The sequence below is a fragment of the Mastigoproctus giganteus genome, chromosome 7 (genome assembly GCF_048544385.1).
Source record: "Mastigoproctus giganteus isolate SK-2022 chromosome 7, ASM4854438v1, whole genome shotgun sequence".
Taxonomy (NCBI): Eukaryota; Metazoa; Arthropoda; class Arachnida; order Uropygi; family Thelyphonidae; genus Mastigoproctus; species Mastigoproctus giganteus.
In genome coordinates this window covers 88,347,777-88,368,294 of record NC_143581.1, presented here as the reverse complement: position 1 = coordinate 88,368,294, position 20,518 = coordinate 88,347,777, and the positions used below count along the sequence as shown (strand labels likewise).

Sequence of the window (20,518 nt, the reverse complement as noted above, 5' to 3'; positions counted from 1 at the left end):
AAATAGTCAATAAGAGTTTAAAAATTAATTAGATAGTATGAATCAGAGCTGTAATACTCAATACGTTCTACATTGATAATAATATTAGTAAAATAATAAGAGGAGTTTACCTCAATATAGTACGTAGAACACTTCCATATGATACCCTCCAGAAATTAAAACGGAAAAAATGAAAAAATCGACAACTTACCAGTACATTAAAGTAAAATATAAATAATTAAATAATCAATTTAACACAATTCCTGTGATCGTGACATACGGTCGAAAAGCGTTGTCAGCTTCAGGAAGGAAAATCGTTTTGAATATTTACGTTAGATTCTTTTAATTGCGTTAATTTGATTTTTATTTGTTTTAAATTGATTTTGAATTGTGTTAAATTGATTATTTAATTATTTATATTTTACTTTAATGTACCGGTAATTTGTCGATTTTTTTCGTTTTTTCCGTTTTAATTTCTGGAGGGTATCATACGGAAGTGTTCTATGTACTATATTGAGGTAAACTCCTCTTATTATTTTACTAATATTATTATCAACGTAGAACATATTGAGTATTACAGCTCTGATTCATACTATCTAATATATATATATATATAGAGAGAGAGAGAGAGAGAGATTAAGAATGAAATCTGATATATGTTAGAAAGAGATGGTTGAACAGACAAGTGGATGAATATCAACTTGTTTGTTCAGCCCATTTCCATCATCATTGTGTCTGTTCCATAATTCCATAAACTTTTCATGTTTGATAAAATATGTTGTTCACTGTTAATACTGTTACTCACTCACTGAATAGATCACTTAAATTATTTCCAGATCAGGCATAATCTCATTTCTAATGCTGTTTCAACATTGTTGAACTCATGTCATTAGTATGCCTCTTGTCAGTTGACCAAATTAATGAGAGAGTTGACTGATAATTGCACCATTTTCTAAAAATTGTATATATATATTTGGCAGAAGTTTTATAAATTCATACAAAAATGTTAAAATAAAATCATTGCTTAAAAACATCTGGTGTTTACCATAACAGCCTCTTTTTTGTCAAAGAATTAAAGAAATACTGCATAAGTTTTTTTAGCAATTTTATTAAGAATAATATTGATATTTATGTGCATCTTATGATTTTAGATGGTAGCAGCAGATGTATTCAAGGCATTCATAGAAGCAGGAATAAATAATGAGGATAAAGTGAAAGTGGTTGGCAAGAGGTACTTTTATTGTACTTATATTACAAAATTTTGAAATATTTCAGTGCATTTTTTAAACTTCATTGGTTTGAATTAAAAAAAAAAAAAACAGGAGTTTTCTTAATTTTACAGAACTGACTGTAGGGTTTTCAGGGCTAGGTGAAAAACAATGTGCAAGGCCAGTGATTAGTATTTATAGTAATCTTTTCTATTCAAAAATATGAAATTATCAAAAATTTGACACTTTTTGAATATTTCTCTGAGTAGCCAACCATACGAGGGCAGAGAGGAAATAGGCTGGCCAGACTTAAAAAAAAAAAAAATCTGTTAACCTAGAAGTGGTAGAGTGCACCTGACAGGTGTCCATCAAAAATAACATCATCCCCCCCACATTAACAAAAATCTGAAAACTTTTTTACCTTCATAAATGTATTGAAAATTTTACCTCAGTGGTTATTGGAGCAGTCTTCTTAACAGTTTTTGTACAGAAATTGTATGCAAGAACTTGTCAAGCATTCTGCCACAATTTTTTCAATCATTTCACTTTTGCTGAAAGAGTGGTATATAGTATTAGATAAGTGTGGGGGGGGGGGGTGTTTTAAGTTCAGGAAATTGTTTTCCCTCTCTCACTAGTTCACTAAACGTCTACCATCTTGTCCTAGTTGTTTTTGAAAAATTTATTATTATTTTCATAGAGTGAAGATAATAACACAAAACCCAGTATTCTCCCAAGGTTTCCATCTCTGCTGTCGGGGAGGTATATACTCTACTATCTAACAAATTGGTTTGCCAATTAATGACATCTCCCAAATAAATTAAAACACTTAATAAAACTTGTCTATAAACAATAACTCTAAATTGTCTAAACAATGTAGAACACCGCAGGGCTCTCTACAAGTACATGTCTTACTAACAGCAAGGCCCAGCTTCTAGGTTTAAATTTCGGGCCATGACCAGTAGCAGTGCATTGAACCGTGCATTCCAAATATCAGCTAGGGCCTGATCTTATAATTAACTAAAGTCACGAGAGGCAAAAAAATAAATACTTTTCTCTCCTTTGTCAGAGATATTCCAACAAGTTTGTTATACATGAATCATCTCATCATTCAATCACTCTTAACCTGTATTAGTCAGAAGCCTTCACTGCCAAACCCACCAATCATACATGACCTGACTACCAACACCTGCTTAGATGCCCCTCTTACCCAGATATGTTAAACCTTTTAAAATTAACAAGTCAGCTGGTAATTTTCCAGATAAAATCTGAAGGACATTGTAAAAACTGTTGCCCTTCTAGGCATAACTAGGCATATCCTAGTTATGCCTAGAAGGGCAATCTGCTGAGCAGACAAAAGATGATTGACATTAACAACTCTTAGTGTTTAAAGATCTTTGACAAAATCAGTAACAAGGCAGTGAGTGCATACGTGCCAGGCTTGCTACTGACCTCTCACAATTCTTTAATATCAACTTTAACAAAACAATTTTCCAACAACCTGGGAAACAGCACTGCTCTAAACAAGGATATAATTGCAAAAATCTTTCTGGCTGAAGCCTCCACAAAATCGATACTGAGTTCTTCAAGCCTTCTTATAATTCACAAGATCTATAACCATAATCATTTCCTCCAAAGAGGTGGAAACCCGACACTTCATCAGTATATTAATATCAATTTGATTATCAAACCTTATAGACCTTTGCAGTTCATTGTCCTACTCCCAGTCAGCCACAGGGAACAACTCAGAGAGAGAGCATCACCCCAGTTGTCTGAGTCCGATCTTTCACCTTAACTTGGTACCCATCTGCTATTTTATTTTCTCAGTTATCAACCAGTAAACTGAAGACCAAGGATCCCTCTTCCCTGAATATTTACATAATTTCTCCAGGACTCAAGTCTTACATTTATTATTTCCAGATAAAATTACAATACTGCTGTCTCTTATGCAGATACACTAATTTATTGTCCTGAATAATTTATATAAAACCTTGGTGTCTTGATCACTGAAATTGTTTTCTTGCTTGTCTCAACTTTTATTTTAATCACTCAGTCCACCATGCTAGTTGTGTCAATGCAGTGCCTTCTTCATAGAAGACCAGCGCTTCCATAGCCAGGTGGGCAGGAGCAGCAGTGCGTAGCACACGCTTCTTGATTAGACCGGGGTTCAAGCCCGTGACCACCAAATACGGAGGATGCAGAAAGGTCAGGGAATGACCACCGCATATCCTTGGAGCAATATGGCCTTAGTTGCTAATGCTCCTAAAAACCAAATAACAACAACATATAAGACCATGACACAGCTTCCAATATGTTATAACACACTTTCTCTACTGAAGATTTACTATACCAGTTCAATTTACACATTACCTTACCATTATCATTATTTCTTACTACTTGGTTAAACACATTCCATTAGTTTTAACCATATAAGCCAACTTCATAAACATTCATTTATAGCTGTACTACATGCAAAATATGCAATGCAACTGTGATCACCATTAACATTAGCATTAGTAAAGGCACATGATGCAAGAAAGCAAGCTTATATAGCCAAAAAAAAAAAAAAAAAAAAACCTCATTTCACCCATCCACTCACTCCAAATGTTTGTCTAGTTCTGCCTTAAATCTATTTAAGCTTTCAACTTCTACAACGACAGAAGGAAGTTTCTTCCAGCAATCAACCACCCTGGCTAAAGGCAAACTTCTGCACATCTATTCTACAACTGTCTTTCCTCAATTTGAATTTATGTCCTCTCAGGCAATTATTCTGAGCAAGAGGAAGAATCCCATCAACATTGAGCATGCTCGTAACATTCAAGACCTTGTACACCTCAATCAGATCATCTCGTAGGTGCCTAGTCTCCAGACACTGTAATTTGCAAAACTTTAGCCTTTCTTCGTAAGAGCAACCCTTTATTCCATTCACTAATCTTGTTGCCCTTCTCTGTACTCATTCCAGCAGCTCTATATCCTGTATACAGTACTCAAGGCCTAAATACAGTACTCCAGACCTGTATACAGTGCTCAAGGTGTGGCCTGACCATTGCCTTATACAAGGGAATAATTACCTCCTTATCCCTGCTAGAAAGGTTCCTGTATATCATTGACAAGACATCATGAGCTACTCTTGCAGACCATCTGCACTGCTTAGAAAATTTCATACTTGCCTGCACAATTACCCCCAGGTCCTTTCATTCTCTACCACTGTCAGTGTAGTTCCACACAGTTGATACATTTGTCAATGTTAAACTTCAGTTGCCACCTCTTAGCCCATCTGGTCAACATTTCTAGATCCTGTTGCAGTGCTGTACTGTCATTAGTGTCATTAACAACCCTGCCGACCTTCATATCATCTGCAAACTTGGACATTAAGGTTTCCTTAATAAATACAGAAAACAACAATGGACCATATACCAAGCATTCTTCACGTTCCAGTATCTTACATACTGTAAGGTTGATTCAGAAACTATTGTTGCATCAATTTAAGGAGTCTAGGAAAGTTCACCGCCAGCAATTTACCACCATCAGTTTATTGCATAAACAGGTGCCTCCGTAGCCAGGTGGGAAGGAGCAGCAGTGCGTAGCACACGCTCCTTGATTAGACCGGGGTTCGACCCGGCACCACCAAATACAGAGGATGCGGAAAGGTTATGGAATGACCACCGCATATTCCCGGAGCAATATGGCCTTAGTTGCTAATGCTCCTAAAAACCAAAGCAACAACATTGCATAAACAATTTACCGGCGTGTCAGTTTATCACATTTTACCGTCTAGAAGCAATGAGATGTGTTTGGTCAAATCATAAAAAGTTATTTTTTATTTAAATTTTTGCCTTAAGCTACAATTAGCATATTTTTGGAATTCTATGAACTATGAGAGAACAGTACGGAAATAAAAAAAACACATGTATGGAAATATGTAATTTAATAGGTAGATTATGAATTTTAATAGTTACATGTATCACAAAAATAGTACAAAATCCATTATTTGAACACTATAACAATTGGTTAATTTTAAACTAAACTAATTATAACATTAGGTATGTCATAGTACACTGCAAAAATTCAAAATGAATGTTTATGCATTCTTCAAAATCAGTCACATTGGAATAATTAATTACTAAGAAACTGTAATATTTACAATGCAGTAGGTACATTATTAATAAGAAATATTATGTGCTATACCTCTTAGATAATCAACAATATCATCCTGTTCATCATATGCATTAACAAGCCTTTTAATTCGTTCATCACAATCGTGATGATACTTTTTTTTTTGGTTGCCAGATCACTTCCACTTAAATATTGTTCAGTGTGCATTTCGTTAATACTTTGTTCTTTTTTAATGCAATCGATGGGCAAAGGATGGTCAGAGTAAAAACTGTGGGTAATCAAACCATTATTTAACAGGATTGTGTAAAAATCTTAATTGAAAATCAGTAATTTGAATTTATAGCCCTTAGATCTGAAATCATTTATAACAGTGAAAATTTCACCCTCATTCATTCTCTTGGTTGAGGTGAGTCTTGAACACTTCAACCAAGTTCCCCTCCTCCGCCTCCCCCATTGTGCCCAAGCTCCAAGTCCACTTTTAGGTGCGGTGTCACAAATGCCATGAGATCATGACTTCCCTATCCCTACAAGTAAATGTTTGATAAATTATTGATAGAACACCATGACCCCACCACCTGCCTGCACTGCTTGGATAACTTTATGTTAACCACATAACTCCCAATTCTCTTTCTTCCTCTACTGCAATAGTTTCAACCTTTTTTTTAATAACGGTGCCAAGTAATTTATTTTATTTTGTGGCACCCCTACTCAATTTTCTTTCTGTTATTCTCTCTCTCTGTCTCTCTCTCTCTCTACACACACACACACACACACACACATGAGGGGTTTCCGAAAAGTAAGGAAACACATTTTTTCTCTCTATGATGTTTAATAATACAAAGTTGAAATTACACACCAAGAAATAAGGGAACAGGCACTACTTCTCCACAAAGTGTCCAGTTTTATTGATGCACTCGTCCCAATGATGGATCAGTTTATCAAAAATTGATAATTAAATTTGATGAATTTGAGGTATTGCTCAAAACATCAAAGGCAGATATTGTTGGGATATCAGAGACATGGTGTCACACAGATATAAGGAATGCTGAACTGGAAATTGGGGAGTACAACGTCTACAGAAAGGATAGACAGGATAGGAAGGGAGGAGGGGTTATGCTATTAGTTAAGAAACACATAAAATCCAAGGAAGTGAAGCCAGTCGACATCGCTGGACAGTGCAGTGTTGAGTCAGTTTGGTGCGACATAAGCATTGGGAGATCAAAATTGAGAGTAGGGTGTGCTATAGGCCTAATGACTCTGATGAGTAAAATAAGAAACTGCAGGGAAATAGAGTGGACCAGTAAATCAGGGAGTCTTATAATGGAGGATTTTAATTTCCAGATATTGACTGGAATTTGTGGGTTGGTCACTCACATACCAGCAAGGCTTTTGTGGATTTATTGGATGATTGTTTTCTACATCCGCATGTTCGAGAGGCAACTAGAGGGAGTAATACTCTTGATCTGATTATCAGTAGTGATTCTTCATGCATTAAGAATCTGCAGATAGAGGAACCACTAGGTGGCAGTGAACACAGTGTGCTAAATTGGGATTTACTCAAAGAGGTAACTACCATCAGGGGTAAAGGCGACTACGATGGTCTGAGACAGTATTTAAATTCTATACAGTGGAACCAACTGATGATGTTACCAACAGCAAATTCAAATTGGGAAGCATTCAAAGAACTTATCTTGGAATCAGTAAATCAGGGAGTCTTATAATGAGGGATTTTAATTTCCCAGATATTGACTGGAATTTGTGGGTTGGTCACTCACATACTAGCAAGGCTTTTGTGGATTTATTGGATGATTGTTTTCTACTAGGCTTTACATTCCAACTAAGAAATATTGTTCAAGGTTTAGGCCTAAATGGATGTCAGATGAACTAATCAGACATATGGCAGAGACGAAAAATGCATGGGATACATAAAATTTAATGGGTGACATGGAAACCTATGATAGATATAAGCTAGCCTGTAACCAAGTCACAAAGGAGATTAGGCAGGCAAAGGCAGATTATGAGAAATCCTTGGCAAAGGATGCAAAGAAAAACAGAAAAGAGTTCTTTACCTATGTAAATTCTAGAAGGAAAGGGATGAAGCAGATTAGCCCACTGGATATTGATGGATCAACAGTTGAGGATCTGCTCAGGTGGCTAACAAACTAAACTAGTATTTTGCATATACATTCCCACATGAGGAGTTATTCAGGAACGTGAATGCCAGAGGTGAAGTAAACTCTGGCAGTGAGCTAGATGATTTTGTAATAACTGAGAGGAAAGTGGAGAAATTGAAGAGGATAAACACAAAAAAAGGCACCCAGGATGGATGGGATCTATCCAGTTATATTAAAGGAGGCAGCAAAGGAAGTAAGCAAATCCTTAGCCATAATTATAAGAGCTTCTTTGGACTCAGGGGAGGTACCCATAGACTGGAGATGTGCAAATGTGATCCCAATTCACAAAGGAGGATCAAAGGCTGACACAAGTAATTATGGACCTGTGAGTTTAACTTCTGTTCCATGAAAATTAATGCAGGCACTGGTTAAAGAAGCACTGCAGGATCATCTAGACAACACTTCGGTTATAGCTCGGACACAGCATGGTTTTGTTAAGGGAAAGTCTTGCCTGACCAATTTGATTGGATACTATGATGCAGTCACAAAAGAACTGGATGTAGGGAATAACTTTGATATTATATATTTGGATCTTAGAAAGGCTTTTGATACTGTTGCACATGGAAGACTGCTGCACGAATTGGAGCAGTGTGGCATTGGAGGCAAATTGCTGCTATGGATAAAGGGATGGTTGAGGGGGAGAAGACAGAGAGTGGTAATCAATGGACACTGCTCATCATGGACTAATGTTATTAGTGGAGTCTCTCAGGGTTCAGTGTTGGGTCAATTATTGTTTTCTGTATTTATAAATGATATTGATGATGGTATATCAAGCTTAATGTCCAAGTTTGCAGACAATACAAAGGTTGGCAGGGTTGTTAAGGACACTATTGACGCTATGCTGATGCAACAGGATCTGGAAAGGTTGAGCAGATGGGCTGAGAGGTGGCAAATGAAGTTTAACATTGACAAATGTAAAGTTCTACATATGTGAAACAGTAACCCCAGAGCAACGTATCAACTCTGTGGTACTACACTGACAGTGGTAGAGAATGAAAAGGACCTGGGGGTAATTGTGTTGGCAGATATGAAGTTCTCTGAACAGTGCAGACGGGCTGCAAGTATAGCTCATGGTGTCTTGTCAATGATATACAGGAATTTTTCTAGCAGGGATAAGGAGGTGATTATTTCCTTGTATAAGGCAGTGGTCAGGCCACACCTTAAGTACTGTATACAGGTCTGGAGGCCTCATTTCAAGAAGCATGTAGAGCTGCCGCAACGAGTACAGAGAAGGGCAACAAGATTAGTGAATGGAACAAAGGGGTGCTCTTACGAAGAAAGGCTTAAGGTTTGGCCCTCTGAAAAAACACCTTTCAGGAAAGCATTTCACCACGGACGTAAAAATTCATCAGGCAGTGCGATGTTGGTTACTGCGTGTGGGTACGGACTTCTTCAGTACTAGTATTAGCATTAGTAGAGGCATATGATGCAAGAAAGCAAGATTATGCAGCATCAGCCAAAAAAAAAACACTCCCATTTCACCCCTCCATTCATTCGAAATACCTGTCCAGCTGAGCCTTAAACTTATTTAGGCTATCAACTTCCATAACAAGGGATAGAAATCTGTTCCACCAACCAACTACCCGCTGGCTAAAGGCAAATTTCTGCACATCTATCCTACATCTGTCTTTCCTCAATTTGAATTTATGCCCTCTCAGGTGATTATTCTGAGCAAGAGGAAGAATCCCAACGGCATTGAGCATTCTCAAACCATTCAAGGATTTACACTTCTATCAGATCACCTCGCCGGTGCCTAGTCTCCAGACACTGTAATTTACAAAACTTAACTCCGCAACTCCACACACCACTCGTGAGTGGTTGCACTGTAATTGTTGGGAATGTGACAGAATTTCCCAACAATTACAGTGCAACCACTCACGAGTGGTGTGTGGAGTTGCGGTTTCGTGCAACAAAATCACTCTGCTTTTCAGTAGTCTTGGTTGTTTGCGTTGAATGTTGGCTTTCAGTTTTTCCAACGTTGCACAGTAAAGCTGTGCATTGATTGTTCCTCCCTTTGGCAAGAAATCCACCAACAGGATGCCTTGGTGATCCCAGAACACTATGGCCATGACTTTTCGGTTTTGAATTTTTTGCGCACAGGAGATTGTGGATGTTTCCAGGTCATAGAGTCTTGTTTGCTGTATGGGGTAAAGTAATGAGTCCACCTTTTGTCTGCTGTGACCAAGCGAGGGAGAAAATCCTCTCCTTCATCGCTGTATCGCAATAGGTTCTCCAGACACATCCCCATGCATTTTGCTTTGTCCTCCTCTGACAATTGCTGGGGCACCCAGCAGCAGCACACCTTTCAAAAGCCAAGGACATTGAGAACAATCAACTTACTCGCGTTCACTATTTGTGCAATTTCATTTGCCTGTTTTCAAGAACAATGCCCTTAATGCACGAAATGTTGTCTTCTTTCTTCCTTGATGAAGGCCTGCCCGCCTGATGTCAATCTTCAGTGTCAACAAGGCCAGCTTTAAATTCATTGCATCAAAAACACACTTGCTTCTTTGTCATCAACTATACACAGCAACCAGTTCACGGTGAATGTCACTTGGTGAAGACCCTTTTTCTTGCAAAAAGCGAATAACTTCACAAACACCTGTTTTGGACCACTCTCGCACAGTAACCACCATTTTGCAACTGGAATCTGCTTTGAGGTGACAGTACGCAATACTGCACTGGCAGTCTTTTTGAAAGTTATTAACGGGTCTATCTGTCCACCACATGTTACCTTACTTTTTGGAAACCCCTCGTGTATATATATAAAATATTATTAGTATAAAATACAGTAAGTATATGTTTATGCATAGAAATAAACTAATGAAAATACGAAGACACAAAAATTATGAAAGACTCTGCAATGTTATCTCCACCTTGGTCATTTCTTCAAAAAAAATTCATTTGGTTTACTTTTCTATCGTTGCAATTATTTTTTCCGGTCCTTTTCTTCCCCCCTTCGTTCACAACATATATCGCTCCCAGGGTACACCGTATTTTCATTAGTTTATTTCTATGCATAAACATATACTTACTGTATTTTATACTAATAATATTTTATACAGGCATACCTCGGTTAACGTTACCTCTGATAACGAAGCTTCGATATAACGAAGTCCGCAATTTCAAGCCCCATTTAACATAAAAAATATTCCAGTTTAATCACCTGAAATCTAAACAAACTGAAGAAATTACGGAAACCTTTGGGGCTTCTCGTGGTTGGTTCGAGAAATTTAAAAAACGGGCCAGGATTCATAGTGTAAAATTAACAGGAGAAGTTTCCAGAAAAACTAAAGGAAATAATTGAACGTGAAAAATTTCCACCAAATTTGGTGTTCAATGTTGACGAAAGCGGTTTGTTCTGGAAACGGCTACCAACAAAAAGCTTCATTTCTATTGAAGAAAAATCAGCTGCTGGGTTCAAAGCAGCCAAAGACCGTTTAACGTTACTCTTTGGATCAAATGCCTCTGGCGATTATAAATTAAAATTGTTATTAGTTTACCATTCAGAAAATCCGAGGGCGTTAAAAGGTAACATAAAAATGAATTTACCTGTAATATGGAAAGCAAATAGAAAAGCGTGGGTTACCAAGGAGTTATTTACTGATTGGTTTGTTAACCACTTTTGTCCTGAAGTAAAACGGTATTGTCAAAAAAACAACTTTGAAGAAAAAGCTCTTTTGTTGTTAGACAATGCTCCGGGACATCCTACTGATCTTAACACGTTGGACACATGCATTCCTGTCAAAGTTGTGTTTCTTCCAGCAAACACAACTTCCCTGATTCAACCATTGGATCAGGGAGTAATAGCATCATTTAAAGCTTATTATCTGCGTCGAACATTAAGCAGTTTAACTGAACTAGAGGATAAAGAGGAAATGACAGTTAAAACTTTTTGGAAAAACTACACCATTAAAAATGCAATTGAAAACATTGATAGTTCTTGGAAAGAAGTCACTAAGAAATGCTTACATGGAGTTTGGCGCAAAAAATGGCCAGCAGTTGTACTAGAAGAAGAAAATAACATCCAAGAAATTAGAAATGAAGTTATCCAGATGGCTCAATCAATAGGTTTCGAAAATGTCGATGAAGAGGATGGTAGAAATTTATTGAATGCAGAAGATGATAGTTTTTCAGTGGAAGATTTAGAAAACCTTGTTAGCAACGAAGACAAAGATAATGAATACGAAGTTAAAGAAGTTCCTGCTGAAAAAGTGTTAACAAACAAAGATTTAAAAGGTGCTTAAATGACATTGAAAACGTTTTAAATTTTTTTAGTGAAAATGATCCTGATTTAGGAAGAAGTTTTATTGTTAAGCGATCAGTGTTAAATGCAATAACTCCATATAGGCAATTGTTAAATGAAAGAGAAAAAAAGCATAAGCAATCAATTTTAGACTCGTATTTTAAAATGTGATTTCACTTTGTGTGTAAGTTGACTGTTTATTTAATAAAACTTTTCTTTGTTCGAAAAAAAAGCTTTTCATTTTCTTTACGTAGGAACGTATCCCTATTCTGGCCATAGTATTTTTACCTCTGAAAACGAAGTTTCGCTTAACAAAGTAATTTCGTGGAACGCATCCTATTCGTTATTCGAGGTATGCCTGTATATACATTATGGCTGTAGGGTACTTTTGCGATAGCAGTGACCCTGATCCATAATTCATGTTATTGTAATTCTGTCTTATCTAATCTTATTCTTAATTTTCTTCCCCCCTATAGCATATAACTTTTCTACTGCATTATTCTTGATGATTATATATATATATATATATATATATATATTTCAGCCCAAAATAATGCAAATCACCTCATTAACATATGCATTCTGCAGAAATAATACACACATACAGATATGGATTACACCCAGTGATCATTAAAATAATGATTATCACTTATCTTTTGCTGCCTCCCTCCTTATTTATCCAAAATTACTGGGTATATGCCATCAACTCAGGCACCTTGTTCACCTTTACCCTCAAAAGTTTTTCTAATAAATAATAATCTGAAATTTTAATATTACTAATTTCATGCTTTCCAGCTTCACTTGCAAAGGATCTCTTCAGTTCAACTGCAGCATCAGATGGGCTATCTAAAACTTACTTCCATCCATTACACAAGGGTTCAGTCTGACTTGGTCTCTCCTTTGTCTTCATATATGTGAAGAAGAAGCCTTTGCTCTCATAGCCAATGATTTCTCATAATCTGCTTTTGCCAGCTTAACCTTTTTTTTTTTTTTTTTTTTTTGGTACTATTAGAGATCAAACAGTAGGTATTATAGAACTCAGTAATATCATACTCTTCACCTTTACATGCCTTCTTTGTTTGCTCTGTTACAATAACTCATTATTTATGCATTTTGTAATCCTTGTTGTGTTGTATTTCCTTAATGATCACTTACATGCATTTAAGGCTTTTGTGACTATATATTTAAAGGTGGTGGTTGTTTTTAAACTAGTGACACAAAAACTACTAAAACCATGTTATAGGTATTAAAATTGCCCATGAAACATATTTGATTTTTAAAATCTATTTCTTAGTCATATTTATGTATTAATTTAAGACGCATTGGCAACTAGTACATAATGGGGGTTCATTCCTGAGCAGATATAAATGAGTGACTATGGCCAATACATAGACAAGAACAACTTCTTCCTTTCTGTTTGTGCATAAACAACATGTCCATTACTTAAGAACAGGTTTATATGAAATAATTTGTTTATCCTTTTCAGTTGTTTTCTTTCCAAATTTTCTGCCATTGTTCTCTTAACTCATTGAAGAGGCTTCTGGAGTCAGGAACTCTATAATTCATCTGTGATGTTATTAAAAAACACTGACTCTTATTTATAAAATGCCTTTATTATAATAAAATAGCTGTAGCTTTCAGCAACAGCGGCCACCTTCATCAGCAATAATGGTTACAGGTTGTCCGACAATTTATATAACACATACGTCTCAGCAGGTCCGCGACACGAACTATGGCATCTGCGCAGTCTCTTAACTGTTTGTTTAATGAAAAGTTTATGATCTGTATATGGTATTTGTGGGAAGAAATGGAGTTTATCTCTTGCTGTAGAATGTGCATGTTCATTTCTTATAATTCCATGGTGCCCTGGAATCTAGCAGAATCTGACTTCCTGTTATTTCCCCTTGAGTTGTGTTAAGAAGCTTAAGATTTTATTGATCAGTGGGTTATGTTGGAGGCTAGCACTGAATTGCACTTAGAGAATCAACATATATTAAACTTTATTGAAAAAGTGAAGGTCGGCACTTTCCAGAGCTAAGAGGATGGCATGTAGCTAGCTCTGCAGCTAAAAAGTGTGTGTAACCTTGGTAAACTACTGCTGAACCTACTTTGGTATCTATCTTTGAACCATCAGCATACACTTGGGTGTAATAAGAGAGATGAGCTGAGTGAGCTGCATGTACAGTGCCCACTTCGAAGGACATTCGTTCCTTCGTAGTTGTTAAAAGTATTCATTTATATCTATTATAAATGTTTTCCTTAGTGAATTTTCTAAAGATATGTCTGGTAGTATATTGTCTAAGCTTAGACATAGAGATATTGACACATTGTCATAGAGATATTGACACATTGGGTCATTTTGGAGACTTATTTTTGCAGCTTAATTCAAAAGGATTTCTCAGTGAAAAGCAAGTGGAGGTTTGTGTGCTTCTATATATAAGCTATGAACAGGTGATGTACAATAGGCCTCAATTGAAATTCTTATACTATTATGTTGGATAGGATTGAGTCATCTGAGAACCCTGTATCTAGCTGATCCATAGATAGGAGTGCCATTATCTAGTCTTGTCTAATTACAGCTTGATAAAGTTGTTTAATTGAGGGTGTTTTTAGCATATGACAACTTTGACCATATTGGACCTAACTGTTATTGTTATGTATCAAAAAATGTCCAAATATAGTAGACATTTTTTGTCACAACGTCTACTCTGTGTGGCTGAAATATCCTGCTAATTTTCAGAAAAGAAAAAAGTTGATCAGTATTACAGTTTTCACCTAAATTAGCATTAGTAGAGGCATACGATACAAGAAAGCAAGCTTATTCAGCATCAGCTTAAAAAAAAATAAAATAAATAAACCTTCCCATTTCACCAAAAGTTTATCCAGTTCTTGAATTTATTTAAACTATCAACTTTCACAATGACAAATGGAAGTTTGTTCCAGCAATCAACTACCCACTGGCTAAAGGGGAATTTCCACACATCTATTCTACAACTGTCTTTGCACAATTGGAATTTATGCCCCCTCAGGTGAGCAAGAGGAAGAATTCCATCAGCATTGAGCTTGCTCAAAGTCAGATAACCTTGCAAGTGCCTAGTCTCCAGATGCTGCAATATGCAGAACTTAAGCCTTTCTTGTTAATAGCACCCCTTTCTTCCCCTCACCAACCTTGTTGCCAGGGCCAGGCCGTGCTGTGCTATGATACAGAAAGGCGGTCACATCGGGCGGCACTGTAAGGGGGGGGGGGCATAAGCAGCGAAATCAAAATACTATTTGAACCATTCAATAATTAAAAATCTTTACGCAACGCTTTTCTATATTGGTCTATGTTATTCAGATATTGATGTATATGATTTATCACATGCCTCTGCCTAAGTGCTTTCGGTACCCTTTGATTTCTGGTGCAGGTGCATTGTTGGCGAGTGCTCGCCGAAAGACTTTTGATCTGACAGCGCGAAGCTATTATTTTTGTTTGTAATATACCGGGCAAGCACTCCTAAAAGTTGAGGTGGCAATTATCACAAAAGACAATTGCACGTGTTACGTGTTGATAGTTCTGCTTTGAGTTTACAATTATTGACAATATTTGATTTTAATGTTAGTTTGTCTCGAGAAGTGGCAAGTGGCTGTGCTGTGTTTAAATCAGATATATAATATATCTGTATCAGTATAATATTTTTGCATTTATACTAATTCAGTTTTTGTGTTTAAAAAGTAGATCAGGTAAGAGAATTATTGTTTTTTACAGCAATTGTAGAATTATTATCATGAAAATGATTATGTTATGACAATAGGGACTCGAATTAAAAAGTAGCATTTGCATGGACTGGGTATATCTCAGGTGCGGAACGTGTGCCTGTGTGTGTATGATAGATAGAGAATTATTTAGGTAATATTGGGCTACTTTTGCGTTCTGTGTGTGATAGAGAGAGTTGCTTAGGAGAAATATTTGCATTTGCCTACTTTTGCATTCGTTATTTATTGCTTTATTTTTACCAAATATATTCGTTATCTATTTATTATGTTCTGTTACCTACAAATCTTACTAGCTTTGCAACTCATTTCTATTGTTATTTTATCTACCCTATTTTAATAGCATGGTAAGCATCATCATATATAATCATTTTCAATGACCCCCCCCCCCCCCGTTGCATCTTTGCGAAGGACTGAATTTTTATTTAATATTTTTATTATAGTATGGAACAGAAAAGGAAAAAATTGTCTGGAAGTCAATATAAAAAGAAACGCTTAAAGAAAGAAGAATAAGGAAGAAAGCTAAGCTATGTTATGAAGGAATTCTTGGTACAAAAGTCCTGTTTAGATGAGCCGGCCACATCCACAGCTTTGGATTTGGCAAATAAAAACGCAGTGCCGCCCCAATCACTTCCAGAAGAAGTTGTTGAAGAGAGCCAAAAAATAACACAATCAGAAGTTCATCATGAGCTGGGTAGCAGTGGCAGCCAGCAGATATTAAACGAAATTCCTTCTGATCCTGCATTATGGAATGCTTTCTGCATGTCATCTGAAACTCGTCAAATACTGGTTGAGAGGGGTCCACGTCAAATTAAAGAATTCGAGTTTCCTATTAATAAAGGAAGACGTAGATTTTACGTAGATTTTCGCCCTCGCATTATTGAAAGTGTTGAGCAATGGTGAAGTTGTTGAGAGAAGTTGGTTGATTTACTGTTACAAATGATGCTGTTTTTTGCTTTTGTTGTATGTTATTTGATAATTCGTCTGCTATTAGTGACTGGCCCAAAAAAGGCTATTCTGACTTGGGAAATCTTATGAGAGCTCTCACAATGCACGAAAAGTCTGTAAATCACAGAAATGCTTTTAGAGCATGGAAAGAATTGGACATTCGATTAAAGCAGGAAAAAACTATTGACGCTGAATATCAACTAATTATGAAATGGAAATTCAGCATTGGAGAGGAGTTCTAAAAAGAATTATGTCAATAATTAGACTATTGGCCTCACAATGCTTAGCTTTTCGTGGAACAACTGAACATTTGTTTCAGCCTAATAATGGAAACTTCCTAAAGTTGGTAGAATTGCTTTCTGAGTTTTATCCAGTTATGGAAGAAAATATCAGTGATTCAACTGGAGAGGGTTTGACAGAACTTATTCTGACACATTTGGAAAAGTTAGGTTTTGGCTTAGAGGCTATGACAACGGAGCTAATATGAAAGGAGTAAGAAAGGGTGTACAAAATAGAATACTTGAAAAATATCCAAGGGCGTTTTATGTGCCCTGCGCATGTCATTCTGTAAACCTAGTTGTGAATGCTGCAGCGTCTTCTTCTACAGAAGCAACAACTTTTTTTTTCTATTGTACAAGAACTTTACACTTTTTTCTGGTTCTACAAAGCATCGGGAAGTGCTAAAAAAATATGTTTCACAATTAACTCTAAAACCATTGAGTGCTACCAGGTGATCAAGCAGAGTAGATGCGTTAAAACCTTTACGATTTCAACTTTGCAAAATCTATGATGCATTATTTCAAATAATAGAAGACGTCAACAGAGATGCAGAAACTAAAGTTAAAGCAAGAGGGGTTAGCAAAAAATATTAAAAATTACAAGTTTATATGCGGTGTAATTCTTTGGCATGATATTTTATTTGAAATAAATTCAGTCTCGAAGCTATTGCAATCAGTAACTATAAATTTGTCAGATTGGGTAAGGATGTTATCAGAAACCATACAAAAAGTGAAAAGTTATAGACAGTCTGGATATGATCAGATGAAAATTGCTGCTAATGAGATTGCAGTACAGAATTTCCTGCCAAAACTGAAGTTAGATCCAGAAGGAAAAAGCGTCAATTTGACTATGAAGAAGCTGTCGATGAACCCTTAACAGAGGAGAATAAATTTAAAATAAACTTTTTCAATTATATATTCTGGACATTACCCTTAATTCTCTGAATGAACGATTCACGCTTCTGGAAACCCATAGCAAAAATTTTCAGTTTTTATATAACATTTTAAAACTCAAGGAATAGATGACAAAACGCTAGAAAATTATTGTACCAGTCTGCAGTCAATACTTTCGGTCGAAAATGAATCAGATATAAATGCAAATGATCTTCAAGAAGAATTACATGATGTATCCCGAATGCTACCATATTCTACAAAACCTTTGGATGTTTTAAATTATTTGTGCCAAAATAACTTAATTACTTTGTATCCGAATACTGTTGTAGCTCTGATAATTTTATTAACACTCCCTGTCTCTGTAACTAGTGGGGAAAGAAGTTTTTCCAAATTAAAATTAATAAAACACTACTTAAGAAGTTCAATAAGCCAAACAAAACTTAGAAATCTGTCAATTTCTACTGAATCTACATTGGCTGCCACTCTAGACTACGCATCCCTAATTAACGAATTTGCTAAAGTTAAAGTTAGAAGGGTAAAACTGTAGTAGATTGTTGTAGTTGATATCATTATTTTAATGTAGTTTATATTTTCGAAATAAAAATAGTATTCGTACATTTTGTGCAGCTTTTTTTTAATCACAATTGAAGGTTATTTTAAAGAAAAACATTTAAGGGGTGGCATTTCGAAGACTTGCATCATACTGAGAAAATCTACTGCACGGCCCTGCTTGTTGCCCTTCTCTGTATTCATTCTAGCAACTCTATATCCTTCCTAAAATGAGGTATCCAGACCTGTATCCAGTACTCAAGGTGTGGCCTGACCACTGCCTTATCCAAAGGGATAATCACCTCCTTTTTCCCTGCTAGCAAATTCCTGTATATTATTGACATAACCTGCTCTGGCAGCCTGTCTGCACTGCTTAGAAAAATGTTGTATAGTAGACTCTTGTTGGGGATAGATGGTAAAAGAAAAATCAGATAATCGATTTCCCTGTGTTAATCCGAAAAATGTTCAGCAACCCACATAAAAAATATGGCAATAGATGAAAAACTTTACCACACACTACTTGCTTGTACGATGCTTCCCTTTATTTTTTACGATGTCTCGTATAGTTTGGTCACCATCATTATAATGGTTCATTAAGATTTAATGGATGCACCATTTTCAGCTTTTGAATAATTTCAAGTTTTTCTTCAATTGAAAGCACAACTCGTTTGCATTTATCCATCATTTTTGTGACTTCTAAACAAAAAAAAAATATATATATATATATATATTTACTATAAAAAAAAATTTTTCGACATCACTGAAAAATAAAACAAATTTGTCTTTTTGTGGCGCAACTTAACACAACAATCCATGCGCCACACTAAAACAAACTAAAACTGGTTTTTTTTTTTTTTTGGTTTTTTTTTTAGTGGTGGGTGTGAATACAAGCAGTGGTTGTGGGATAGTACATACATTAATCTCCCAATCACAATTTATAATGCCGCTTCTTGTCGACTATTTACGCTGCTTGTGTACGACTTGCAAAACATCTTTTGTATCACTGCAAACTTGAACATTAAGCCTGATATACCTTCATCAGTATCATTGATAAATATACAAAAAAAAAAAAAAAAAAAAAAAATCAACCACATCATAAAATTCTATTTATTACTTGAATTTTATGATCCGATTGATTTTTATTTATTTTTTTATTTGGAGTCTTGAAGTGTCCCAGTTAATCCAATTCCAGTAAATTGAGAGTCTGCTGTATTACCCTAAGTACTGCACATTTGGTACATTACTCTGGGGTTACTGTTACCCTAAGCAGTATTTTTCATTTGTCAATGTTAAACTTCAGTTTCCACTTCTTTCCTAGATCCTGTTACAGTAGCATACTGTCATTAACAACATTGCCAACATTTGTATCATCTGCAAACTTGACGCTGCTCATTGATAAATATACAAAACGAGAATGAGCCCAACACGGAACCCTGGGGAACTCAACTAATAACATTAGTCCACTCTCCGTGGACTAATGTTATTACTCTCTGCCTTCTCCCACTCAGCCATCCCTTTATCCATTGTAGCAACTTGCCATTACTGCCATACTGCTCCAATTTGTACAGTAGTCTTCCATGTGACAATAGTATCCTGAAATCCAAGTATATGATATCAAAACTATTTATATCATATACTTCCCTTGAAGTCTTGTATGACCAATTTGATTGGTCATACAAGACTTCCCCTTAACAAACCCATGCTCTGTCTGAATTGTTATTGCTGTCTTGTCTAGATGATCCTGCAATGCTTCTTTAACCAGTTACTCCAATATTTTCCCCAGAACAGAAGTTAAACTAACATGTCTATAATTACTTGTGTCACCCTTTGATATCTCTTTGTAAATTGGGGATATATTTACACATCTAGTCTTTGGGGACCTCCATAGAGTCCAAGGATGCTCTCATAATTACAGCTAAAAGTTTGCTTTCCTCGTTTCCTTTAATATAACTGGATAGATCTCCTCCACTTTGCTCTCAGTTATTACAAAATGATTTAGCTCCCTGTTAGAGATAAGCTTCTGGCCTCAGTTTCCATACAGATTCCTCACGTAGATGCAAAATACACATTCAGTTTGTTAGCTACCTGAGCAGGATCATCAGCAGTCAAACCATCGATATCAATTGGACTGATCTGATTCTCCCCTTCCTTCTAGAGTTTACATAAGTAAAGAAGTCTTGTTTTTCTTTGCATCCTTCGCCAAAGATTTCTCATAATCTGTCTTCGCTTGCCTGACTTGATTACAAACTAGCTTATATCTACCATAGATTTCTGTGTCGCCTGATAATTTAAATGCATCCCATGCATTTTTCTTCTCTGGTTTGGTTTTTTTTTAGGAGCATTAGCAACTAAGGCCATATTGCTCTGGGGATATGT

At 36.0% G+C, this 20,518-nt stretch overlaps 1 protein-coding gene across 1 annotated transcript in view; it reads left to right on the top strand.

The window, feature by feature from the left end:
• LOC150083053 (uncharacterized) overlaps positions 1-20,518 on the top strand; it is a 261,326-nt gene that overhangs the window by 239,315 nt on the left and 1,493 nt on the right. The window contains exon 17 of the mRNA XM_090378376.1: positions 1,131-1,210. Coding sequence (XP_090234502.1) covers positions 1,131-1,210 — 80 coding nt within the window. The remainder of the gene's footprint in view (positions 1-1,130; positions 1,211-20,518) is intronic.